Source organism: Athene cunicularia, unplaced genomic scaffold (genome assembly GCF_003259725.1).
Source record: "Athene cunicularia isolate RWA unplaced genomic scaffold, athCun1 chrLGE22_part1, whole genome shotgun sequence".
In the NCBI taxonomy this organism is placed as follows: domain Eukaryota; kingdom Metazoa; phylum Chordata; class Aves; order Strigiformes; family Strigidae; genus Athene; species Athene cunicularia.
Genome location: NW_020799534.1, coordinates 520,115 through 546,133, shown reverse-complemented (window position 1 = coordinate 546,133; position 26,019 = coordinate 520,115). Strand labels below are relative to the sequence as shown.

Genomic DNA, 26,019 nt, shown 5'->3' with positions numbered 1-26,019 from the left:
GTTGGAGATGTCAGGATCCAGCTGCTGGATGTAGTGAAGGTTTAATCACACTTTAGGGAAAGCTGCAGGATCTGCAGCACCATGGGAGCAGTTATAGAGAAAACGAAGGTGGAGAAATCCAAGTTTCAAGGGAAGGCTGATCCGTGGGGGGCAGATTTTAGGAGAGGGTGACTGGGAAACCCCAACTGAGTTAACGTGGCTGTGTGTGATGGATAAATCCTTCCTGTGGGGCATCTGACAGTGGCAGCTGTGGAGGGGTCCCACATCCCCGGGCTGATGCTACTGGAAAGCCGATGCCTTGATTTGCCATTTAATTGTATCTTATAATTAACAAACACACAGACAAACACCAAAAAGCCTCAAGGAAGAGAAACTCCCCCTGTAATCACTTTAGGAGCTTTGAAACAGCAGCGGTGATTTTCTTGTTCACAAAGGAGCAACCACTTTGCTTCGGCAAGACCCAAACATGATAATACCCCCTACAAATGCAAATGCTTCCATCACGTTAACGCTGTAAAACGTCAGAACAAAGCACGGTGAGAACCAAACAGCCTCATCCCACCGTAATCTATTAACACCCACCCCCTCGCGATAGCTGAATTATCCTTATTGCAAATAAACGAGAGGATTCACGTGAGCCAGCAAAAATGAGAAGCAGCTTCAGGCGTAGGGAGTCACGCTCTACCTTTGCACCAAATTGATGGATTTTTGTCTACATTGTGAAAGTACTCATTTATTCCACTTTAATTCCCCGTGTTTGCCCTTTGGGATGAATCACGCGAGCGGTGGGAATGCGGCTGGGAAGGGGATACTGCGGGGCTCCTCCTTCAGGTACCTCTTTGTGGAGCTGCTGAAAGTAAGAAAACAGCTGAGAGAAAACTAAAACTGTATTATCGGTTGGGACTGAGGGATCATGGCGCAGTGGGAGGTTATTTCCCAGCATGGTCCCGTTTCCCTCTCCCCCTTTTTTACCTGAACCGCTTGGTGTTGATGAGCCAGTGCACAAAGTCCTTGGCCTTCATCTTGTCCAGGTAGCGGGTGAAGTCACTGCTGAAGGTGCCTTCCGAGTGCCGCTTGATGTTGGAGGCGAAGCTTTGGGCACTTTGGGATTCGTACGACTGCCGTCTGCTCGGGAGACGAAAATGGGGGAAGAAAATGTGATTTAATGCACGTCGTGGCATGGGGATCCTGCATCCTCCCCGCAGGATTTCCCCAGGGCAGGGGCTGTGTCCTCTAATGGACTTTACTGCATGGAGCATCCTCCAGGAAAGCTGTAATAATCCGTAAAAATACTTTTAGGGGGTTCAGAGGGATCTTCTAAGCCTGGCCAGGGTTGTTCCCGACCCCAGATATATGCAGTATTATCCCACATTATTTGCCCTACGCCTTGCTTGGCTGCAGTGGGTTTGTGCCTCCACCCTGGTCCTGCTTGCTGCCCCTGGGAGGTTCCAGGGTAGTTAGTCCCCCAAGTACTGAACTATAGACATTCCTTAGCCAAGAGCTCCCCAAATATCCCAAACGGGTCGTGCCACCCCGAGGTTTAGATCAACCTCTTCCAGCTCCAGGAGGGAGAGCTGATGTTGAGGTGCCCAAAGGATTTTCCTCCAGGGCTCAGCATCGTCCCGTCATGGCTCTACCCTGCTGCGTCCCCACGCAGCCCGTCTCTGCTCTGACACAGCCGGGAAATCCTGAGAGGCAGACATGGCAATGTCCCCGTGTGGGCTGGTAGAGAGCCAGGAGGGAGCTTGTCCACATAAATAAAAAAGAAACAGGCACATTGTCACGGTGAGGCTGCCCCGGAGCCGGGACAGCCAGCAGCAATGGTGACGGAGAAGGCCGAGCTGCTCCGACAGCCCCTGCCCGCTCCAGCCCACCCCCTGGGCCAGCTCCACCAGCGCCCCATACCTGGACGTGGCGTCCAAGTCCTTGGGGCCCATCTGCCACCCTGCTGGGATCAGCACAGCAAAGCCCAGCCCGGAGAGGTACAGCCACCGGACGATCTGCATCTGTCTGTCTGGAGAAAGCAGAAGTCGAGAGAGAAACATCCAGGGCTGCAATCGCCAGGGATCCCCCTGGAGCCCGTGGCAGTGTGGCACAGGACACATCCAGCGGGGGACAGCCTCCTCCCCGGGTGTCTTGGCAGCATTTTGATGGGCGCAGGTGAAAAGAACATCCTCACAATTCCCTACCGGCACGTCTACCGCTGCCTAGGCACAGGCACACAGCCACAAGATCGGGTTTGTATAACCTCAAGATACGTTTCATTGCAATAAACTTTATCACGAACCTCTCCCTTTGTATCTAGGAGCAAGATTTCTATCTTGAGCTTGTCACCAGGGCGCTGGAGAACTTTCCCAACCATTAGCTGCTCAGAAAAGCAGCTTTCAGAAGAGTTGATTAATTCGAGTTTTAGAGTTCTTCTCTTTGCTGGAGGCATTAGCACTTCAGTGGGGAGTAAAACACCAACCCCATCCCTTTATTTGCTGAAAACCAGACTTCTGATTGCCTATCACCATGCACTTTCATTACTCCAGTTTAATTTCTTCAGAGATTGGTAGTAAGGGAGGGAGGAAAAGGCACCTACCTTCTGCAAAGACAAGCGTTCCCCTAAAAGCAAGATCCTCCTCCAAGCTGGTTGTGGCTAAACTCTTCTCCTTACCAGCGCTTTTAAGCTTGTTAGCAGGATGCTAAAAGCTGACAGGTAGGTCACCGGTACTCCTGGTTTTAGTTGGATGGGTCATTCTGAATCATTACAGGAGTTTTTAAGTGGGGTTGTTGCAAAAAATATAGGTGTTGCCGTATTTTTCAGCTTATGCATTCAGGAAGGTGGTGGTTTTTTTCCTTTTTTTTTTTTTTGTTTCTCTTTTCTAGTTTTTCCACTTCTGGGACCAAAGGAATGACCTTTCGGTTTCTTTCTTTCGGGTGAGGTGACCCCTGATTGCCACAGCGCATCCTGCATGGAGAAATGATTTCTCTGCCCACAGGGCTGCCCTACCAAACACCTCTGGTTTGAGATAAAAAGCATTAAGAAACAAAGCAAGAGCAAAAAAATGTAAAAGAAGCACTTGGGTACCCAAGCACTTGCTGCTGCTTTCTGCAGCGTAAAATTCGGGTGACAGCTCATCAGCTGGACAGATGCCACGTTTGATCCAAGCCTGGTTTTGTCTCCCAAGGCCGGATCTGAAATCGGGACTGTTCACAGTAATTTCCTCAGTTTGGGGATGACAGGACGCACTGTGGGAGGCCGCGGGTCTGCGTCACTCGTTTTCCCCACGGGACATCCAGGTTCAGCCCAGGAGCATCTGGAACTCATTAGGCTGAGGACAATAGTTTTGCAGGGGCGTCTCCTGGGAATTGGGCTCATTTTTTAGAAATCCTCAAGTCCAGCAAAGGAAAAAAGGCTTGAGAAGAGCAAAACCAAGGGTAGCCCTGGAGGAGAGGCTGCTGTCACCTCTGGGTGCACGTGGAGCAAAGCCCTCGGCTCCCTGACGGTGCTGGGAGGCCGGATGAGCTGTTGAGGGCTGCCCCTTCGGAGGGCTGATGGCAGGTTGTGTTTCTGGGGCAGTTTTGAGATATTTGGGGAGCTCTTGGCTAAGGAATGTCTACAGTTCAGTGCTCGCGGGACTAAATGTGCCTTTTTCACAAAGGCATGGTCAATGGGCAGAGAAAAGCCAGTCTTAGGAACCTGGGTCCTGTTCCTCCCCTGCCCAGCACCAACCACCACAAGAGACAAAGGCTCCGAGTCCTGATTTCTCTGTCACTTACTGTCCTCTCCTCCTGGAACCTTTCTTCTTGTGGTTGGGTAATTATTATTATTCTACCAAAGATATTTCTGTAATTATTATCACTGTCAAAATATTGCTGGTGTTCCGGGGACACTCATCTTGAAAAGCCTTTTAATTAGGGCCAGCAATGGTCTTACGAGAAAGCCTGACATCAGCGGAGGAAGGTAGGAGATTAATTAGCTCAACCTTCCGAGGAGAGGTCCCGATCTCCTACCCATCACTTGGACGGGATATTTATTAATGCCACCAAATTAGCTCACGATGACACTGTCTGCGATGTCCCCCTGGCCCAGGAAGACACATCAGCTACCTGCAGTGGTGAAGGGCTCAGGAGAAGAAAAATTCAGCTCAGCCAGTGCAGTGCTTGTCGTGTTGCTCCTTGGTTTCCTTAATTGTGGCTCCCAGTGACAGAGTGGGTTGGGGAAACGTCCTTAGGACACTTTCTCCGCTCTCCATGGGTGATTTTCACCCGCCCGTTGGGGCGCGATGGTCTTCCCTTGCCAGGTGCCCTCTGTGGTCTCCCCCTGTCCGCAGGGGCTGATGTGCTGGTGGCTCTCCCACCCTGGAGAACTGCACCATGGGGGCATGAACCCGTGTTTTAAGATGCAGGTCTGAATTTTGTCCCATTTTATGACTTGTTAAGGTGTTTATGGACAGCAGGTGGCAGACTTCCTCCGCCCATCCCTCCTCTGCCGGTCTTTTCCCCTGCCCGGCTTTCTGCCCGCCGGCCTTCCTCTGCCCACCCTTCAGCTGCCTCGCAGCCTCCCCCCTCCCCTTGCTCGGCGGGTCCCCAAACCCCCGGTCTGTCCCTGCAAGGTCTGAAGAGACTCGACATCCCTCTCTTCGGGAAGACCCTGGGCTGGGGGATGCTGTCAGTGGCAACACGGCGATGGCACAGCCCAGTTGGGTTGGTTTGGGTTCAAATCCTTCCTCCCGCTGCCTCTTTGGAGAAGCACCTTTGAGAACACACGAGCATCCTGAGCTGACGGAGCATGGACCTAAGAAGGTGATAAAGGAAAACTCCTGGACTGTTCTCCGTGTCCACAAACCTTTAGATAAATTCATTCATACCCTGTCCGACCTTTGCTGCATTTTCCCAGTCGGTCACACCAGGACCAGTGTGCCCATCTCTACCCGTCGTGGTCTCTGCAAGCATGGGGAGAGGCAGACGGAGATAAGTTGCTCTGATGGGGATGATGGCCCATGGCCTTGCTGAGCTGTCCAAAATCAGGCCGGAAACGAGTTTATGCTTAAACCTGCTCTTAAATTATAAACCAGACCTGCCAAGCCTCAGCCTGCCACCAGCCAGCTCCTGCTCTGGGGCTCCGTTTCCCTGCCTGGCATGGTGGGGTCAGGCTGGCACGCCCTGACGTCCTGATGCCTCCATGCATCAGCCTGAAGGCAACCAGAGGTTCACCCCAGATACATCAACCTGCTCCCATACTGCTGCCCTGTAGCTGCAGGCGCCGACAAACCAAGCGATGGTTAATTTTGGAGGGATTTACTGCAAGCAAGGAAGAATAAAAGCTTTGACTTCACCTTCTTGGATCCTCTGCAAAGAGACAGAGGTGCATTTCGGGTCCAACCCAGCGCAAGAGAGCAGAGGATGGAAAAACCTTCTCCCGTGTGTCCCCCCAGCCTGTTGCCCCATGAATCAGCGCTCTCCATTCTCATTTTCCCCACGGCTGAAGGCTTTAGTGGCCTCCTCCCTCCCTGCCATAACTGGAGGCAATTTTACACCCGTACATCACAGCACGCCGCCTCTCGCTGGCAGTGGCTACTGCCAAGGCATAACTGGGCAAAGAAAGACCTCCTCGGGTCAGTGGTTTAACCTGAAACACCTCCTTCAGGGGGATGCTGGGTGCATGGTTTTGGTTTCAGCATCTTTTGGGCTTTTTTTTTCCTGTGTTTTGCTTCACAGGTGTTTAAGAGCAAAGGGAGGGCCATTAAAGAAAGATATTCTGTGTTCCCAGAAAGGTATTTTGGCAGCTCTGAAGGGACGTGGATTATTTTCCTGCCCCCTTTCCCCTCTGCATGTTTTTTTTAGGCAGGAAACAGTATCTGCCTTTGACGCTGCAGAGTCGAGGGCCCGCAGCCTCCTGGCTTGTGCTCGTGGCTCGTGGCTGACCCTTGATGCCAGGGATGAAGAGTGTGGTGGGATGCAGGGATGGTGAGGAGCTCGTCTGGAGCCATGAACCCTTAAGAATACAGGTCAATGCCATGTTGCCCTTCCCAAAATCAAGCTCAGGCTGTATCTACCCCATGGTGGATCTCCATTTTTGATGAATCTATTCCTTCTCTCCCTTTGCTGTTGACATGGCAGAAGGAAACTGGGTGACACCCCTCTTGTCCCCAGCTCCCATTGCTCTCCTGTTCCCAAGCACCTTTCCGGGGCACTAAATGTCCACGATAGATGCACGGCAAGGCCAACCGTTGGGTGCCAAGGTCGTGCTTCTCACATGGGAAACCTGAACGTGAACCTGGAGAAGTGGAAGTGGTTTCATTGGCGGGTTGTTGGATGAGAACCCAGCTTGCACCCATGCCGGGCCGGGAGATGTGTGAGCTAATGCCAAATTGCAAGAAAAATGTATTTGGGTCAAGCATGGGGCTCCAACATTTGGCATGCGGACACCCGGCAGGTCCCAGCTGTGTGACACTGCTGCAGGGGTGTCCCTGCTCTCCTCAGTGGAGCTGCTGGTCGTTGGGGATAACGTCAAGGTCAGATTAGAGGCTCTGTCCTTTCACCTGGGTTAACCAGGGCGTTTTACCTCCTTTGGCTAAAACCCCAGCAAGTAGCCTCAGCAGGACGTGGAGACCTGGCTGAGTCCTCGCTACCCACAGAGCCTGGTGCTCAGTCCCTCCGTGGTCTTCAGCCTCGTGAGCCCGTCACCCTTCCTCCTCCTCCTCCTCGGCTGTCCCTTGCTCCCTGTGTGCTCTCAGTGTGGTGGTCCGCAGTGACAGCTGGGTGCTCCCCTCTTGCTTTTGGAGCAAAGCACATGCTGTGAGACACGTCAGGTGGTTTTGAGCAAGCTGTGGGTGCCCTGAGCAGGCTCGGTCCCTCAGGGCACCCTTGGCCCTGCACCAAGATTTTGCTGGTTTGTACTGGGGCGCTGTGGGAGCTGAGCTGGGGCAGCTCTGGGCCACCGAAGCTGTGAGTGTGTGGGGAGCCCCTGGGGCGATGCCAGGGAGTTGGGTGGCTGTGGGAAGGTTTGGCTCAACACCTCGGTGGTTCTGTGCCTGCAGCCTGCCAAAATGGTGATTCAGGATTAGGGTGCTGCTTTTTTTTTTTTTTTAGTTGCCCTTCTTTATTGGAGGCAAAGGGAAATGGGGGTTAATGTTTATTTCTGTTAAACATCCCCTGGGCTTTGAAACATCAGTTTTGTTTTTGTTTGGTTTTTTTTGTTTTTTTTTTTTTTACCTGCCTCTTCTTCCTACTTACAATGCTATAAAAATCTTATAGCCCCTAATGAGACCAGCTACCCCTGTGCATAGGCTAAAGTCCTCAGCAGAGTCAGGAGCAAATGTAGTAGAGGTTTTAATTTCACCCTCTTCTATGGGCCCTTAGCGGGCTTGTGTGTGATTAAATAACCCCCGACTCTTTAGATTTGCAAAAAAAAACCCTACCCGAGCCCTTTCCCTGGCTGTTTGCAATGGCTTTTATTTCAGCAGCAATCGTTGGTAACAGGCTGATGAAAGCTGATCGTGCCATAAATCAAAACTTCTTTGCATTCAAATGCAACAATTAATCCTGGGTGTGTTGGTGCAATTAGATGACAAATTATGCCTCAAGATTCACTTGCTTGTTTGTATAGAGAAGCTGTGTTTGCTCAGCCGGAGATGTTTGGCTACAGCTTTCGATCTACCCCAGGGGATGTCAAATGACAAAGCTGGGGAGCTGCGCCCTGCTGCAGCTGCAGAGTTCAGACCCTTTGGCCTCGGCTCCTTCACCTGGAGACTGAAGGTTTGCCCGCTGACTGTTTTCGGCAGATTTGAACTGTCTGAGCCCTCTTTTTCTCCAAGACGTTCCTGCCGGATTTATTCTTGCGATGCCTCCAGCCTTTCACAGGAGGATTGGAGTCCCCCACATTGGGGCAGGGGTTGCCTTGACACTTACAGCTCCCACGCCCGGGTGGAAAAGCTCCCCGTGGTCATGGGTACCGGTTATGTCCACTCTGGTCTAGTTTTGAAACTGGAGCTGGTACTAAACAGCAACAGCACGAGCTGAAACCCCAGCAGCTGATCTGCTGCCCCTGGTGCCGTGGGGTGTCTCGCTCACAGATCGTCTTGGAGGCGCCCTCCTGTGGGTGGGGGGAAAGTCTTATTAACGCCACAAAGTGTTGTTTTGCTTGAACTGCTGAAAAGTTGAGGTGGCTGCTGGAGCAAAGGTGCGTTCTTCAGATGCATCGCTGTTTCCAGAGAAAAAGGAGTGTTTGGGGGTTGGATAATATGGGAAGGGTGAGTAAACTCAAGCGCAGGGTCTCGCTCTTTGCAGGGATGCTGCCTGCAGAGGGGGAGAGCTGAGCTCTGCTGGTTGATGATGTTCAGCTGCGGGTTTTGGCTCAAAACCCAACTCCAAATTCTAACTCAGAAAACGTGGCACAGGTCCAGGTGGAAGACATACAGATAAAGAGCCTGCTGATCTCACTAGTGCCAGCAGGCGCATATTTACACACTGGACTTAAATGAAGTTTTTATCCACCGATTAACCGTTCTTACAGGATTTCTTTGTGAAACGCCTATAGATGTCTTCTTATCTACTGGGAACAAAACAAGCCCATAGCGTTTTATATCCCTTTCCCTTATGATGGTGATTGGTGCTGATAACAGCCGTTATAATTCCTATGGACTCTGATCTCTAAGTGGGGACAACGGCTCTCTGGGTGCGAAAGCGATTGGCTGTTTGGATAAGTAGCTTAAATTCCTTAGTTTTTAGAAGTGGAGAAAAGGCTCGTTTTCTCTAGCTGATGCTGCTTTGGCAGGAAAACAGCTGCTCTGTCACCAAATAAATACAGCTCTTAGGAATGAGGGAGAAATCCCAGCTGTTAAAAGAACTGTTGGGGAAAAGGAATCGTTTTTTTTTCTTTATTTGTGCTTTTTTTTTTAAAAAAAGGCAAATTGTGTAGGACATTTTTTATTTTTGTTTCCATCCTTTTTTTTTTTTTTCCAGGCTGCACAAGGGGGCATTATATCAACCTGCAGCTGCACCTTGCTTGTGGGCAAAAGAGCTCTTGCTGTCTTGCCAAACAGGATTAATGTCAAGCCAGCAGAGAAGGGACTGTATCCTGGAGGACACATGCCAGAGGATTTGTTTTATTTTGTTGGCTCGTGGTTGTTTTTTAGGGGTTGTCTGAGCTGAACTGGTTCCCAGATCTCATGCCCAGCCCTGCAGTCCTCGAGGAAGGGTCCTCGAGGAAGTGTCCTCCCCTGCTCCCGTACGCCCCGATGCCGGTGGGACGCAATGAGCTTGGGGAGCTCTTGTTTTGGAGTAAACCAGCCCAAATCCCGAGCGTGTGCCTCTCCCGGGTGGGAGCTTGGACAGCTCAGAGGCCTCCACCGGGCTGTGGTTTAACAAAGCCACGTTTAATCCCCTCCTTGCTTGCTAAGTCCTTGCATTCTCCTTGCTCTCATCGGTTGTGCCTGGGAAACCCTCCCGGCTCCAGAGCTGACCTTTCCCAACAAAGCACCTTTGTCAGACAGACCTCAGGGCTGCAGGGTTGCTTTTTTATTTTCCCTTCTTTACTTATTACTCTTTTTTTTTTTTTTTTTTTTTTTTTTTTTTTTTTTATTGATGTCACCACCCCAGCAGCACAAGGATCCATTATGTGAGCTGCCGTTGGACTTTGCTTGTTTACAGGAGGGCGATTAAGAACAAACGGACAGCGGCGGGCTGTATCCTGGAAAGCTGAGGCCAAAAGTCTGAGCAAGAGGAAACTTGGCAGCAGAAATACAGCCCTGATCCAGCCAGTGCCGAGCCTGTGGTCCCCGCATGCTGGGGCGGGAGGGAATTTTGTTTTCATGTGGGGTGCTGTGCGTGAGCTTTGGGAAGCAAGAGTGGGTTTTTTCCCCTCGGGTGGATCTGCTCTGGTGAGGGTGCTCCTGGTCCCTTCTGTTCTCCATGGAGCATCCCAGTAGAGGGCAGCAAGAGATGCCCTGGGCACCCGTTGCTCTCCCATGGGTGCTGCTCTAGAGCACCCATGCTTGGCACCAGGGCAGGCCAACCCCTGTCCCCTCCTGGTCCCCCACCTTGGGGCACCTGCTAATAACTCCAAACTCTGTTGGGCTTTAAAGAGGCATTTTTGGGGCTGTGGGAGAGTGTTGATGGGGGAACAGACACACCAGGCAGATCTACTCCTGCCCACCCTGGTCTCTGGACATCTCCTGCCCTTCTTCTCTTTAATGTCAGGGTTTCTTTAGGGGCAACACTCACCTTATCCTCTATTTCTATGTATTGTGGTGCTGCATCTCCCCACGTCAGCCCCTGCACACAGCAGGATCACGGTGTGATGCTGATGCAAGGACCAAGCAGGGCACTGGTGGCCTCACGCTCACGTGAGCACGGCAGCTTGTCCCCAGGGTGCCGGTGGGTGCCGATCAAGGTGCTGCTGCATTCAACCCCAAATCAAGTGTGATATGAGCCAGTGAGCAAAATACAAATTACAGCGGCTGATCTTCAGGCGGAGGCTGCATTACCTGGCTGGGGTGATGCCTTTCAACAACAGGAAGGGTGGCTGTTGGCCCTCAGTGGCTGTGTGAGCTGTTTCCTGGCTCGTAACGAATCGGTCCCGCAACAACTATAGGCTGGGCAGAGGCTGAGTAGGAGGGGGAAGCCTTGGTGCTTGTGCTCAGAGGAGGTGGGTGCTGAAAGTCTGTACCATGACTAATGCCAACACCCAGGCCAGCCTCTGCCGTGTCTCTGCACAGAGGTTTCTCCTCCATCGACCGCATCGCTGCCCGTCAGCCTTGGATGATGCACCGGGGAGTTCTTTACCTGCCAGCCGTGCACCTCTCCCAGTGCATGTGCTGAGGGAGGGTGGCTCTAGGTTGGCTTCTTTGTGGCTCCCGGGTTGGTCCCTGGATGCTTGGGACTCCAGCAGTGTGGAGGGGGGTTTGCTTCCCTGTGCTGCGTGGACTTTCCAGCAGCACTCAGCAGGCTGCAGTACCCCTCTGCAAAGCTTTTTCCATCTTCCCTGGTGTTTGACTGGGTTTCCTTTTCATCTCTCATCCTGTTTTCAACAAGCAGGACTGAGCACTGCTCCGCGTTGGTCTGCAGGTGAAACCAGCCAGAAACTGTGGCTTTAAGCAAAGCACGGGGCTGCAAAATAGTCCGAGCTGGTGGAAGGGATGTGCTCCCAAATTGTGGAGCATTACCCCTTCCTGCTCAGGGGCAGAATGATGGAGAGAGCTGGGGCTGACCCTCTGCAAGGGACCGAAGCAAAGAGGCGCCTGCAACTTATTAATTTTTTTTTTTTTTAATTGAGACATTGCCACTGGGTCTTGCTTCTCCGCACCTGGTTCCTTTCCTTGTCTCTACCGTGGCCCAGCAAGGTTGTGTTTCAGGGACTTTAAATGATACACAAACAGCTGCTAGAGGCCTTCCTTAAGCAGACTGAAAGCCCTTTGATGTGTAAAAAGCTAAAAGGCTTCCAGATTGTTACAACATGTGGAAAGAGTTGGGTTTTTCCTCCCTGCCAGAAAAAAAATTAAAGAAAATTTTACAGCTGGGCAGCAATTATCTGCTATTGGAAAAGGTACTCGAGAATGAGAAAGAGCCTGTGAAATCCTCTTAGTGCAAAGTAATTGCCAGTAGGCATGTTTAGGAAATACCTGCATCCGTTCCCCTTGGCTTACTTAGGGCACATACGTACAAAAATGGTACGTCGAAGTGCTTCGGTGCGAGTTTCACCTGGTGATGTACCTCGGAAATAGGGGGGGGAAAAAAAAAAAATTGGTAACACAAAGCACCAACATGGTTCACTTGTTTATAACCGAGATGGTGTGACTGCGCGGGGCCGTAGGCGGCGGCGTGGGGGTGTGGGGTGGGGGTGTGCCGAGATGCTGCTTCTGAAATGGAAACTCCTGATTCTGGGGAGAAGCTGGGAAAGCAAGGGCAGGAGAGCTGTGGCCGCGTTACTGTGTGCTGCAGGTAAATCTGGGTTGAATGCGCGGGGATTGTATCAGCCCTTGCCTGTGTCTGCTGAAATAAAGTTTGTTTTGTTTTTTTTTCCCTGTGAAATGGCTCTTTCTGCGAAGGGGGTGCTGCTCCTGCTGACCACCAGCCTTTCAATTTCAAGCTGAAGAAGCTTGAATGTTTTACCAAAAAAAAAAAAAAAAATTATTTGTTTTTAAGCGCTGCTCTTCCCATTTCTGGGCAAGTGAGGACAGGCAGCAGGACCTCAGGGTTTCCCAGCCACGACCCGGGCTCTGTCCCGGCTCTTGCTGGATGCCAGGGCTTGGTCTGGATTAAACGCAGCCTCTCTGCCTTGACTAAACGCAGCAGGGCCCAGGGAGAAGCCGAGAGGGGAGGGTGACCTGGGGCTCGTGCTGAGCACCAGACCTCTGCACCGCGTAGGGATGCTGCCGCCTTCACCGGGCTCCAGCCCGCGTGCACCCCGAGATTTAGGGTCTGCCCCTGCCTGTGCGCGGGGGAAGGGGGTTAATTGCTTGTGCCCCCCAGCCCGGTGTGGGACCATCCTGCCCGTGTTTTCGAGCCAGGCCCTGGATGCTTTTTGTGCTGACGCAAAGGTGCTGCCGTAGGATCCTCTGATTCATCCCCATGGAGGGCTCACACCCAGGCTGGGTTTCTTCTCCTGGCTGTTGATCACGCTGGCAGCGCTGGTGAGGGCTGGGCCCCTCCACGGGGTGCTGCGGTGGCCCCCGATTCCCACCACAGGCTGGGATCCCTTCTCCAGTGCTCGGGTGGATGGAGCTGAGAGCAACAATGCGGGGGGACGCCCAGGATTCCCCGCTCTGGGGTGGTGACTGAACGCGCCCTTTGGGGGCACCTTCGGGGTCCAGGGGTGCAGTGGAAGGAGATGGTGGGATGCAGGTTTTAGGAATGCTGACCCCCCCAGCCCTGTGTCTCACTGTGAGGTGCTCGGATATTCCGGGATCTGGAAGTGCTTTGATTTTTCCCTGGGGCTGGTGTCTGTAAAGCATCTCCCATGTCCCGTGCGACCATGCTGCCCTTTCCCAATGAGAAAGGGGCTTTAATATTCTTCTCCCTTATGAAAGAGGAAACTGAGGCACAGAACGTAGATCTTGGACCATCCTTGAGGAAGAGTGAGGTGAGAGGGTTAAGACAGGGTGCAGGCTTGCATTATTATCTTCCTAGCTCTGCTGCTGATCTGTGTGACCAAACTAAGGGCTCTTCCATCTCCTTTTCTTCTCCTGCTTGTTACCAAACTCTTCTGTTGAGAACTGGGGGGACAAAGGGAAATGAGGGACAAGGGTCTACTGCTGCCCAGGCTCATGCAGTGCCACAAATCTGTTTGGGCTTGCTAAAATATAGGTGATACCTCCTATCCACCCTGGCAGTGCCACGCAAAGGCGGCATAACCTGTCTGATTGGGATCGAGGTGCATCTGGGATCAGGGAGCTCCCAGGCAAGCGCCTCCCACCTCCCTGGGGGTCTGTGCTCTGTGTGGAAACCTCATCTTTGCAGCAAGAAGAGGGACTGTGATGGTGGAGCTCTGCACGAGGTGGGAGGGACCGCTGGGGACGGTGCCAGCGCACAGCGTCCCCATGCCCAGGTCAGGAGCGAGATGCCTTGGCAGAGGGTTGTGGCAGAACTGGAAGAGCAAGGCTCCAGCAAAGGTCAGGGCGAAGGTGTGGGTTTGGCAGCCGGTGAGGGGGCTGGGGACCGTTGTGGGTCAATTTTTGAGGGCACCCATGGAGCTGTCTGGGAGAACTGGTATGGCAGAAAGCTGTGCCTGAGTCAAACCGGGACAGTGCGTGAAAGATTGCTGCTGGCTCCTCCCAGGTCCTGTCGGCCCCAGAGATGGGCTTCAAACCACCCAGGACACAGCACCCGGGCGTAAGGCACCTCCTGCTCCCCCCACTCCAACACCAGTGCCCATTTATCCTTCGCAGGACTAATGACTAGCATTTGCCAAACCACCTGCTCGTGGTGCCAGCTGCCACAGGGTTTGGGTCCAAGCTCTTGCCCTGGCTCTCTGGGACAGCTTTGCACCCAGCTTAATCCATTTTTGCTCCTAAAGTTTAATACCTGAGCAGATTTGCACCCATGACTCTCTTAAAATTTCCTTTATTCACAATAAATAATAAACTATATTACAAAGATCTCAACACAAAATCAAAAAAAAAAAATCACGTTCTCTCTGCAGCTACAAATAAATAGGACTCACCAGCACCAGCTAATGCATGAAAGAGCATCTATGAGCAGCGTGGGCCCCGTGGCAGGGAGAAAGCGGGGGATTTTGCTGCACTTACCTGCCCAAGGCAGTCATTCTTCTTTGCTGGTGTCTACAGAGTATTTCCACCCCCTGGGCCGTCAGACACAGGGGTGAAATCCTGTGTGCACCAGAACGTGCAGTCTCAGGCCTCCGGGCAAAACTTGCACCTAGGAGGGCAGGGATGCAGCCGAGTGGGTGTCAAACCACTTCTGGGAGGCTGCCCTGGGCTGAGACTCCTTTGCTGGGCTTAGCTACCTGCAGTTAAGCTAGGAGAGGTTCTAGTGCTCACACTCACGAAGAGGGATTATATACACAGAGACTGCAAAACTCCTTTCTTTAGTCACAGATGGCCTTTGAGTTCTAAGACTTTTGTTTAAGAGTCTACTGTAGCTGGATGTGTTCATTGTCTGGCTTGGGTGCACACATGAGCCCATGTGTGGGGCTTCCTCCCCTCCTTTTGCTTGCTGTTGTTTTTTTTTTCCAACTGTTCCTATGGTGGGGTCAACTCCATGGACTTCTTTCTCTCCTCTCTCTGCTCTTCCCATTCCTCCTCTGACTCATAGGTGCCCTTGACAATGGCAACCCTATCTGACATGTTCATGCAGTAGGGGACGAGGATGTAGAAGTAGAGCAGAGCAGCCAAGCAAGCCCCGAGGATGGGCCCAACCCAGAACACCTAGAAAGCAACAAGGGAGAGAGTGAGAGCAGGTCGTGGAGGCTGGTGCCCCAGGTCCAGCCAGCACACCAGCATCCCTCGCTGCTCCGCATCTCCTAGCCCATGGAGGGATGCAAATACCCGTCCCAGTGGACTTCTTGGGCTGAAATCCCCTCAACCTTTGCTTGCTGAAGACGTCAAGTGTCAATCTCAGACCAGCCGGGAGCGGGGAGACGCGCTGAGTAATGACAAACGTCTGCCAGTTTGTTGAAGTGTGTGTGTGTGGGGGCATCGCCAAGAGCAAATGCCTCCGCGCTGTGTGCAAGCTCCCGGTTTATTACTACTTGTTTACACAGGTTCGTTTTTACTCCTACATCCTACTGACCTTCAGGTTTTATCTGTTTACTGCTCACACGCTCACCACGTGCTCTGCAGGAGGTGTTCTGGCGCTGGCCAACAAGGTGTTCCCTAATGTTGCCTCAGTCATCCACAACCCTTCTTCTAACCTCAAGGTCAGTTTACATTGTGCTAACCACCAGTTCTTAATTCCCACGATCGAGCTCTTTATGAGTGCAGAGATGTGGTGGGCTCGCAAGGAGGCACCAAGGCGGCTCTGCAAGGCTGAGTCAGATCCTGCGGGCAGCGCTGGGCGAGTGGGAAGCCTGAACTGGGCTCCTCTGTGGGTTTTATTGACCTCAGACGATGCCCTAGCTCAGAGTGCGCCGTTGCGTGGGGGGTTTATGCTCGACCCCTCGCTGGCTCTATGTTATGGGGATAACCAGTTCCCCGCGGGTCAAGGGGAACAGCCTCCCTTGTTCTCCAGCCCCCTTCATCCCTTTAGGCCTGGGATGGGCTCGGACACACCCAGCCCTGCAATCCCCGAGGCAGTCGCTGCCCTCTCCCCTTGTTGCCTGCATCTGGCCCCGGCAGCCCATCGGCCAGCCCATCCCACTGCCAATGCTCACCCAGTGTGCTGGGCTGAACCTCCTCACGATGACCGCAGGCCCAAAGGACCGGGCTGGATTCATGGAGCAGCCAGTGAAGTAGATCTGTCAGTGTGGAAAGGAGACCAGGTTAAGCATCATGGTGCTCAGCATTCTCGAGCAACTTTTCAGAAGCAGGGACCGAAATGGCCCCCGATGCCGTCTCTCTTGCAGAGAGGTGGAGATCCCCCCATTACGATGGTCAGGGAGCCCAGATATGTCCCGTGTTGGCTCTCCAGTTGCAGGTCCCTCTGGGACCAACCACACAAGAGTATTTTGGGGATCCCTGCCCCAGCGGGACCCTCTGCCCTGTTCTCCTGCCTGGACACTCACCCCCACCAAGTGGCCTACAGCAACGGAGAGGCCGATGGACAGTGCCGGGGAGCCCACGTTGCCGTTCCTTCGGTTATCCGTGGACGCAAAGATGCACGCAGCCAGCTGGAAGGTGAGGATGATCTCCACCACGAGGGCTTGGCCTGGGGTCGTGTTGTTGTTGAGCTGTGAACCATTGAGAGTGACAATATTAACCATTCCTGGGGCTCGGCAGCACCAGGAGGGCTCTCGGGTGCTTTGCTGATGGATTTGGGTTGGCAAAGCCCTGCCCAAAGAAGCACCCCCAGGTCCCCTGCCCAGCCCTGGGGCACAAGGTGCCGTGGTGGCCACTGCTTGGGTTCACTGCTCCTTCCCTGGAAGGGAATAAATTATCTTTCTTTCTGCTTAATGCCCCAAAACCTGTCTCTCTCCTAAGCCTCCCTCCTTGGGGCTGTCCACATCTTCCTCCACTTGCTTGTCTCCCAACACTCAACGCTTTCCCACCAAATCCCCCTGATTTGTCCCTTTTTCCCTGCATTTCTTTCCCTCTTGATCCTTATGAGCTGTCGTATCCTGACTCTTCTCCCCTCCGCTTAGTGGAGCCCCTCCCAAGAGGCTGGGGAGCCGCTGGTAGCAACCATGGAAGGGCCCAGAATGAAGGATGAGGGTTTGGATGAAGGTTGGGGTGCAGTCATGGGGGTAAAATGGGCTGATGTTGTCCCAGTGCCTCTGCACTAACCACTGGAGACTGTCGGATGGACTCGTCCCCACTGGGCATGGGAAGGGCAAAGTGACCCAAACTGTGGCAGTTTGGTTTTGGCTAAAGCTGACGGGTTTGGGACGTGCAGCATGTGGGAGCATGGAGCATTGCAGCACCCCCATCCTAGTGATCGAATCCTCTGCAACGCGTCTGCGCTGCTCCACGGGGTCCAGACCTGGCCATGGTTGGAGCAGGAGCCCCACCACTCCCATTTCAGGTGGTTTCCCAGCACTGCCCCAAGGGTCTGGGACACGCTCCTCATCCCTGCTTATCTCAGAGGGTCCCACTGTCTCCCTCCTCCCCCAAGAGCAGCCCCTGCCGCTCACAGCTTCTCCACACCCTCCATGCATTGCTCCTTCTTTAGCTCTTTTCCACCACCTCTCCAACCACCTCCATTCCCCAGTTCCCCCAGCACGCTGGTTACAGTGGGCTTCTGCTCCCCCTGCTCATACTGGTTTGACTGGGCTCTGCTCCCTGCCCTCCCCCCTCCGTCCTGGCACAGCTCCTATCCCGGCGCTAATCTCCAGGTGGAGAGGCTGCAGTCAAGAACATCTCAATGGTGCGAGTGACTCACTCAGGCCCTTAGGATAAAGGAAGCGCTTATTAAAGGAGAAAAAAAACATGCATTCATTACCCCGCACAATAAAGCTGTCATGTCAGTGCTCTGCTGGCTAGCTAGTGTTTGCTCCTATCCCACTCCCATCCCTCTGTGCGTGCAGGACAATGTGCCGAGATCAATGGATTTGGCTCCCGGGGTTGGTGCCGGCACCAGTCCTGTGCTCAGAAGGAAAGGAAAGCCCACACGGCGAGGGGACGGCCTCCGGGAGGGACACTTACCGCGTTGATGGCCAGGTTGCCACGTGTGTTGACCGGTGTCACACCGTACAGGATGCCAGCCCCGGCGATGGCCCCGACGAGTTGGGCGATCACGTAGAAGAGCGTCCGGAGGAAGGAGATCTGGTTCCCGACAAAGAAGGCGATGGTCACCGCCGGGTTGATGTGGGCGCCGCTGATGTGGCCAAACGCCTGCACCAACGTACCGATGGCCAAGCCAAACGCCAGCGAGATCTGAAGGATGCTGGGGAGGGCGGACGGCCACTTCAGGGCTGAGCCGAGGCCGATAAAGACAAAGATGAGTGTGGAGATAAACTCGACAAAGACGGATCGAGCAAAGGCCAGCGTTAATATTTCCTTCTTCATGGTGGGAGCAGGCGGAGGGCAGCTAGGAAGGAAGAAAGTTTAGTTTTCCTCTGTCACCAGGCTCTTGTCTGCACCCAATTGTAGGGCCATACCTATCTATATATGCAAGAGCAGCAGGGAGCTGTGTTACAAGGCGGTGGGTGGAGCCAGGGAATTAGCCAGTCCTCCCAAATTATCATGTGAAACTGGAAAAGTTTCCATCTGAAAATAACTTCGGAGCCTCTTGGTGAACCAGTGACTCAGATATTGGTGGCATTTCTTTCTCCTTCCCTCTGCAAACAAAGAGCCCCTATAGGGTGTCTCTGTGGTCGTTAGATAACGCGGTTGCATAACGAAGCTCTGCTCCCTCCTCTGCTTTTCCCTTTTACTACCTCTCTCCAGGTTCTGGGTGTTTCATTAGCAGAGGTGTAGATAATATTCCCCTCCTCCGTGTGCTTGCAGACTGGAGAGGACTGTAGTTTTGTTTGAAATGTCTTGTTGCCACTGTTGGGCTGGAGGAGCTCTCCTGGGGCAGGGCTCCCCGCGCATTCCATTTACATGGGATGTTGAAACATAAAGTGAAGTTAAGCACCTGAAGCTGCTCCCAGGCTGCCAAGAACAGCTCAAACCCAAGAAACAAGTGGCTTGCGACTGTCCTGGGAGCAGAGCAGGGTTTGGGGGATGCTTTGCCTAGCCGGGAAGCCATAGACAAGCTGGGGCTTCCTCGAGGTGCCTGGGTGGGGGCTGAATGGGGTGGCGTGGCTCGGATAAAGAGGGCAGATTGCTGCGGACTGTGGGCCTCTTTGCTGCCTTTTCTGCTTTGCTGCTCCTTACAGAGCATCGGGTGTGTGAGTGGGCTGCTGGGGGTGCTGGCTGCCTGTAGCCGGGGAGGGTGTATCCTACCCCTGTCATCTTGGGCCCTTTTCTTTTCTTTTTGCCTTTCAAGCTATTGCTCAACAAGGTCAATGATTTTGCTCTCAGGAACGCCAGCACAAAGCCACAGGCTTTGCACGGACCCAGGCCATGTTTACACGACTCCTTTCACGTTCCTGTGCTGCTGCCCGCCATCCTCAATCTGTCCAGCTGCAAATCCTTGGCTGGCAGGGAGTGGAGGGGGGAGGCTTTCAGCGCTGAGCAACATGGACCTGTGGGGGACTGAGGTTTTGGGGCAGAAAAAGTCTCCGGTGACACTTAACAATGAATTCTTGGTTTCCTTGTAGTCCTTGCAGCCTTGTGCCAGGAGAATTTTTTTTTTTTTTTTTTTTAAATGGGTTTGGGTGCCAGATCTGCTCTCCTTGCTTGGCTGATCGCATCTCGCCTTTCTCAAGCGCTGCCATCTCCCCGTGCCTAACGCAGCGAGCCCAGGCTGTGCTTATCCGTGGCTGCCACGCGCCTCTGCAGAAGCGGTCACACTCCAGCACGTGCTGAGCGAAGCTTCTACATGCAGGAGATCGGTAAAATTATGTAAATCCCTCTTTAAATTTAAAAAGCACTAAAAAAAAAAATCGCATTCACTGCTGCCTTCTGCTGGGTGCAGTCAGCCCTGCACGCTCAAGAGCTGGGAGGGATTCCTCTTCAGAGCAAGAAGAGGCGACTTCTTCCTCCAGAGCTGAAAATAAATGAGCCTTTCTCCTCCAACCGTACCCAAAGTCCTGAGCTCAGCAAACAGACCCAGAGAGTCTCAAGGGACTGCGGGTCCATTACAGCATTAATTCCTCGTAATGGTTTTCTCCTGGTTCTGCTGATCCTGGGGAAGATTGCAGAGTTAAAGACCAGATCTGTTATCCTAGAAACACCTGGTCCGTTGGCGTGTTTTGGTGAAAGTTTTGCAAGCTGGTATTTCAAGACACCCTGGCCAGGTTCCAGCTGGAGTAATTGCTTGCCACTTCCCTTCAGCCCTGTCTGTGGCTCCAGCTGGATAAAATGCACCTTGTTTCCATCCTCCAAACCCTTTCGTAATGTGCCTGCCACAGATCTACCTTGGAGGTGGCCGCGTTTTGCTGGCAGCTTCTCCGCTGCACGCCTCGCTTTAGCTAAAAAGATGCTCTCCCAGGTTCCTAACTGTGGATAGTAACCTCCTAGTAAAATCCTCCAGCTGACTAGGAGACATAATAAAATACAGCTGGCAATGATGGGGAAAACTTCCAGAGAGAAACAAGATGTTTCCCTAACAACACGCCATGCAAAACCTATTTTCCTGAGGCTGTTTGCTGGACTTTGCTCACTGGGACATTCCTGCTTGGCTTCTCTGATGTCTAACCACGTTGAGCCGGCATTGGGAAGGCTCCTCGTCCTCTCCCCAGCTGCATGCCCTCCAAGGAGCTTGTATGAACTGAAAGTGCCTTTGATGTGTCAAATTTAATTGAATTGGGCAAGATGTTGAGAAGGCATTACGCAGGTCATGCTGACAGACACCACCTACGTGGTGGGGTCACGCACGCCTTGTTTCACCCCTAGGCTTTTGGAGGAAAGAAGATGAGGAGGCTTTTTGCAAGGAGGACAGGTTTAGCTATCTAACTCCTCCTCCTCCTCCTCCTCACTGGCACTGGGCAGACAAACAACACAACCCCAAAATCATCTACATCTACCGCTCAGTTGTGGGGCCACATGACTTGGGGACGAAGTGCTGGAGGGTGAGAGGCGGACCCGAGCCCACCGCTGGGTTGGGGTGCAGGGTGCCCAGGTGGGAGGAAGGCAGCTGGTGCCTCATCCTTGCCCGGGGCCCTCCCGAGGCTCTGCCTCACCCACAGAGGCGTGTGTGTTATTATCTGAATACGTGTGTCTGTCCCTGTCGTCCCCAGTTTGCTGATTTCATTTTCTGAGCCCGCATGGGGCTGCTATTCATTTGTCATTTCCACGGCAGCCCAGGTTTCTGATGAGTTCAACTCCAAGTTGGAACTCAAAGCCTGGCAGATGGTATTGCAGGTGCCCAAATTCAGATTATAAACGCTGCTGAGACCCAGACCAGCTTGGCTTTTGTTTTATTCCCCCTCGCCTGGCTCTTTGTGTCCACCAAGGACCTTAAAACTGGCACAAGAATACAAGCAGGAATAATAATAACAGGAGACAACTATTTCCATTGGAATCTGTGGTTAGCTGGGTTTGTATGGCCAGAGGAGAAAGTTTGGTTTAGTTCGTTTTTAAGAGAAAGGGTGTTTCTTGCTGGCTCAGCTTTGGGCGTTTGCAAAAAGCCGTTGATGGGGAAAAAAATAATATGCGTTGGGAATTAAAAGTAGAGCAAGAAGTAGCAAACTTTCCCCTCCTCGTCCTCAGTTCCTGTGGCTGCTGCTTGCCGTGGTGGTAGGGAAGGACGTGGGATTAGTGCAAATCCTCACACCACTTTCTAGCACAACCTGCTGTCTCTGTTCAGGTGTTTCAGACGGGGCTTTCAAGGATTTCTCTTATCTAACCCACCATCTGCTTGCGCTCTCTTTAAAGGCAAGGGATTACTCTGCTGGCCTGAGGCTGATGGTGTTTCCACCTTCTCCTGGAGCAACGAGGCTTTTGCTTCCCCTAGTAACCTGACCCAGCTTTGGAGCAAACACCCCCACAAGACTGAGTCTGGCTTTGAGGATGCCTCCGTGTCCCTTGCTGCTGTCCCACCGCTTTGACGTGAGGCCGGTCCTGACGTTCTCCTCCGGGCCTTGGTGGCTGCTGTGCTGCGCTGGGTGGTCGCAGTGACCTTGTAACCTGGGAGCTGTAAACAGGGATGATGCCACGCAACGCTGAATAGTGTGAATGCTTAATAACAGCATTGCTCTGCTCTGCGCTTAGAAGCTGCTTGATGGCCTCTAAGGCACACAAGTGGATGCGAATGCTTTGGGGCCGGCCTGCGATGGAAATGCCAGCATCCTTCATAATTAATTTTGCATTGAAATCGTCATTAAATCATCACATGGGGATAATAACGTGTATCAGGGAAAGCAAAGGGCTGGTTAGAAAAATAGGCCTGTAGGAGATCACACAGTGAGAGGAAAGCTGGGCTTGAAACCCTGGCGTCCTGATTGTCAGGTTGAGCCCTTCCCAGCGAAGCCACCTGCATCACGGACATTAAGAGGCTGCGTTGCTGCTCATCTAGATAAATACTTTGAATTCTTATGGGCAAGCAGCCGTTTATCAGTGTCCCCAGGATTGGGGCAGTGGTGTTTTTCCTCTCGAAATGTGTTTGCTGTGGAAACGTCTTCTTCGCCCGTGCAGTCTCCTTTCAGGATTGCGAGGAGCACGCTTGGGAATAAGAGCTGAAATGATGTGGGGAGAGAGCTGCCACCGGGAGAGAGATCTCCCCTCTTGGCCTTGGCGATGCCGTTCTGCTGCGTGCGCCCGGCGATGGGGGGGCATGGAGCTGGCTGGAGAGCGGGGGGAGCTCTGGGGTGGAGGTGGTTGAGTGGCATTGGGGCAGAGGGGAACTGAAAGCACAGCCGGGCTCCAAAGCACCTATAAATGCTCTAAATATCATAACAGAGAGGAATCTGGAAACTCTTAAAAGCTGAAATCCTCACATAATCACTTGGCTTCAAAAGCCCAAGACTTTGCAAAGTAAAATACTGGTGATAATACGTGGACAGCTGGTTACCCAGGTGAACTGGAAAATCAGTTGTTCACCCCATTCTGCTTGAGACCCAGAGGAAATGCATCAAGAAATATCTCAACCTAAAAATGTAGATAGCATATATCGATCAGGATTTAAAGAGACTCGTGGTGGTGGCATCCCTTGTTGCATCAGATCTGGAGCTAAAGATTCTTGAACAGAGTGGTCTCTCTGTGATTTTTTTTTTTTTTCCTTAGGTTGTTTGTATTGCAGAAAAATCAGGCTGAAAATCAAAGCGGAGCCTCTGGTCTCGTACCCAGACCCTTTGGCAGAACCTTTGGAATGGGACTCGCTGTAAACCTGGGAGATGCAGGAACTAGCTGGGGGTTTGGCTTCCCCCTTCTCAGCCACCTTCTGGGAAGGTCTGTGGTCCTTCCCCAGACGACATCTGGCTCTACCGCCTCCTTTTTCTCTCCTGGATGGATTTGGCCTCCTGGCCCCTCCTCAGGGAAAACATCCTTGGGGAATATTTCTACATATATAAATAGATCCATAAAAATAATGATGTGCCTGCACCCTAGGTAGGTCATGCCACTGCAGGGCAGGTGCCAGATGGGAGCTGAATGCTCATATGGCCTCGAAGATCCTAAACTGGAGGCTTGGTACAAGGTCAGGCCACAAAATTCCAAGACTCATCTCTGATCTCCGAGGTCTGAAGCTGGGCTGTGCTCTGTTCCACTCTGTCCTACAAGTGTGAGCCTCTCTCTACAGGAGTGCAGCAGTTTGCCCTGCACCATTATTTCCAAGACACCGGTGGGTTTGGATTTATCCAAGCCAGGTTGATTTTCTTCCCATTTTCCCCCAGGTAGGGCACTGCACTTTCCCCGTTTGCAGCCACATGATGGAGAAGCAATTCGGGTGCTGGGTTTGAGGTCTGCACTCTTGGGACAGCCTGACTCAGCTTTCTTCGGAGCAGAGATTTGGATGCTTTCAGATCGCTTTCACCCATCTGTACACAAGGTAAAAAAATCAGTAAGTGTTGCAACCCTCCTTCATGGCGCTGAAATGCTGAAATGAGGGAATGTCTCAACTAACTACAAGACGCCTGTAAAAGGCATCAGCCTGCGTTTCATGAGGTCAGTGGTGAAGGCTGATGGTGAAGGCAAAGGAGTGTGCAGAAAGGGAGATTTCCTTCACTCAAAAAGACAACGATACTGTTCAAAATGACGTTTTGCACATCTCTATCAGCTGTTGCATCCATTCCTCCTGCCCCGGGTAGGGCTGGTGTGCTGGCAAAGATCGTGGTGCCCTGGATTGGTGCCCTGCTGTGGAGCACATCCCAGGATGCTGGTCCCAGCAGCCTCTCCAGATCTCCAGGTCTTGAGACACAACCAGGGTAGAACCGTGAACTCTTGGGGACCTGGTGGGACGGCAAACTCACCACAGGCGGCTGGGGAAGTCGTCTTAGGGAACTGGGTGACAACGGAGTGGTTCAAAGGCTATTTCCATGAAATCACATGTTTCTGCTGAAGATCTACAGTACCTTGGCGTTTAACTGGGGTCTTAAATCAACAGGATGGGCTGAATATGGCAGCCAAGCAGCGAGGTCAAGGAAAGGGGTCTGGGCATGTCTTGAATTTTCACAGCGCCCCAAGGAAACGATGGTGCTTTGCGGAATGGCCACCCCACACCTGCTCGTGCTGAGGGCCTCCAGAACTCAGAGGTGGGACAACGGGAGGTGACGGGAAGCCTCATGGTCTCGAGTGATGTCAGGACGTAAGAAGTGATCCGAGACACATTGTAGAGTGACTTTCATTTTGATTTCAGGTCCGTGATGAAGCTAATAAAGCGAATGTATGCTGCAATACGTCTTGTGTAGATCTTTATTGTGGAGTCATGAGCTCGTGGATAAGCATGGCTGGATGGTTTCAAATCCTGGCTCAGAGCACTTCTGCTGAGGTCTGATGTACAAAGTGTTATCAACTTAGCCAGGTTTTAGGTTAGTCTGCGGCAGCTCTGATCTCTGGGTTGCTGATCCTGCCCTCTAATTCGAGTTATCCTGGTGCAAATCTGGAATGACTGGCTTGGTTTCCTGACGACGCAAGTTTTGGAAGTGTCATTGGAGTCAATGACACAGCTCCGCAGAGAAGGTAAATTCGTGTTCCTGATTGTCTCCAGAGGACTTAGGCTGCTGTAGCCGTCTGCAAATCTGGTTTAGTGAGATTGCTTTGTGCTAACGCTGGCCTGTTGAGACCAGAATCCAGTCAGGTCACAAATCCAAGGGGTGCTGAAGCTGGGACGGTTTTTATTTTGTGGGTGCCTATTTTCAGGATGGAGGTTGGTTGCCCTTTTAATGTCACTTTTGCACATCAACAGCTTGGTGGCACGAGGTCGCTGCACTTGAAGCGGGACTGGGCTGCGCTGCACTGGTGTCCGTGGGATTTAGGGTCTGGAAAGTTGGTTTATATACTGTATATATACTACATGGCCATGAATGTGTCATTGTTTGATTCACATGTACTAAATCAGTTGATAAAAGTGAATTTAAAGCACTTTATTTGAAAGAGTACATAATTATTGGACATTAAAACTCATTTTGGGGCTCTGTGCAGTTTATGTGGGTCTTAAACATTGTCAGGGTAAATAACAATAAATTAAATGCTTAGATCTGAAAGAGGCATGTAATTAACTTGAATATCCCCCCCCCCAAAAAAAAAAAAAAATCGGCTGTATGGCATTTTATACAGAAGATCATTGACAGGATAACTTCTGGGTAAATTTCTTTGGGTTTTGTTTTCCTTTGAAAAGTAACAAAAATACAAACTACTTTTTAAACTGAGTATTTGGTGATCTAAATAGAATCTGATAGATTTGAAACAGCATTTAACTTCCCATCTCTGAGAACAGACAGATACTTTTTTGCAAGCATTTTCTGTAATAGTATTGAAAGCTCCTTCGCCATTGAAGGTACAAAGTGGAGGACCAGAATCAATTATTTTTACTGTGGCAGAAAATGGGTTAAAACAGTGCTAAAACTTGGCCGGCACAAATCAGGCTTGGTGTCTGTGATAGCCGTTCTCCCCTTGCTTCGCAGCGTGGCTCTGGGGACCTCAGACGACAGCTAGAGGAGGGAGTGTGGGAGCTCCCGTGGTCTCAGCCTCGCTGGGCAGGGTGAAATGAAGACCACAGGGACACCTGGTCTGGGTTTGTTTACTCCTTTTCTCTCCAGCAACAGCCGTTAGCACATGTTTGAGGAAAAGCGCGGTGAGGAATAGAGGAAATTATTAATTCAAAAGGAGGAGGAGGTTGGTGTAAGTAGAGCACAGTGGATAAAGAAGAAGAGAAGAGCTGGATAAAGAAGAAGAGAAGAGCATCATTTGGTGGTGGTTCATGTCAAAGCAGTCA

General features: G+C 52.0%; 2 protein-coding genes across 2 annotated transcripts; both read right to left on the bottom strand.

The window, feature by feature from the left end:
- Nucleotides 1-753: 753 nt before the first annotated feature.
- On the bottom strand, nucleotides 754-2,006 carry LOC113491026 (exendin-3-like). The gene is made up of 3 exons (XM_026867653.1): nucleotides 1,906-2,006; nucleotides 973-1,125; nucleotides 754-847 (listed from the first exon to the last, which is right to left on the bottom strand). The coding sequence occupies exons 1-3, from the start codon at nucleotides 2,004-2,006 to the stop codon at nucleotides 775-777; spliced, it is 327 nt and encodes a 108-aa protein (XP_026723454.1). The 3' UTR covers nucleotides 754-774.
- Nucleotides 2,007-14,599: 12,593 nt separating this feature from the next.
- On the bottom strand, nucleotides 14,600-18,341 carry AQP5 (aquaporin 5). Its single transcript, XM_026867664.1, has 4 exons — nucleotides 17,745-18,341; nucleotides 16,169-16,333; nucleotides 15,818-15,901; nucleotides 14,600-14,873 (listed from the first exon to the last, which is right to left on the bottom strand). Exons 1-4 carry the CDS (start codon nucleotides 18,105-18,107, stop codon nucleotides 14,688-14,690), a joined length of 798 nt encoding a protein of 265 aa, XP_026723465.1. The 5' UTR covers nucleotides 18,108-18,341; the 3' UTR covers nucleotides 14,600-14,687.
- Between the last annotated feature and the right edge of the window lie 7,678 nt (nucleotides 18,342-26,019).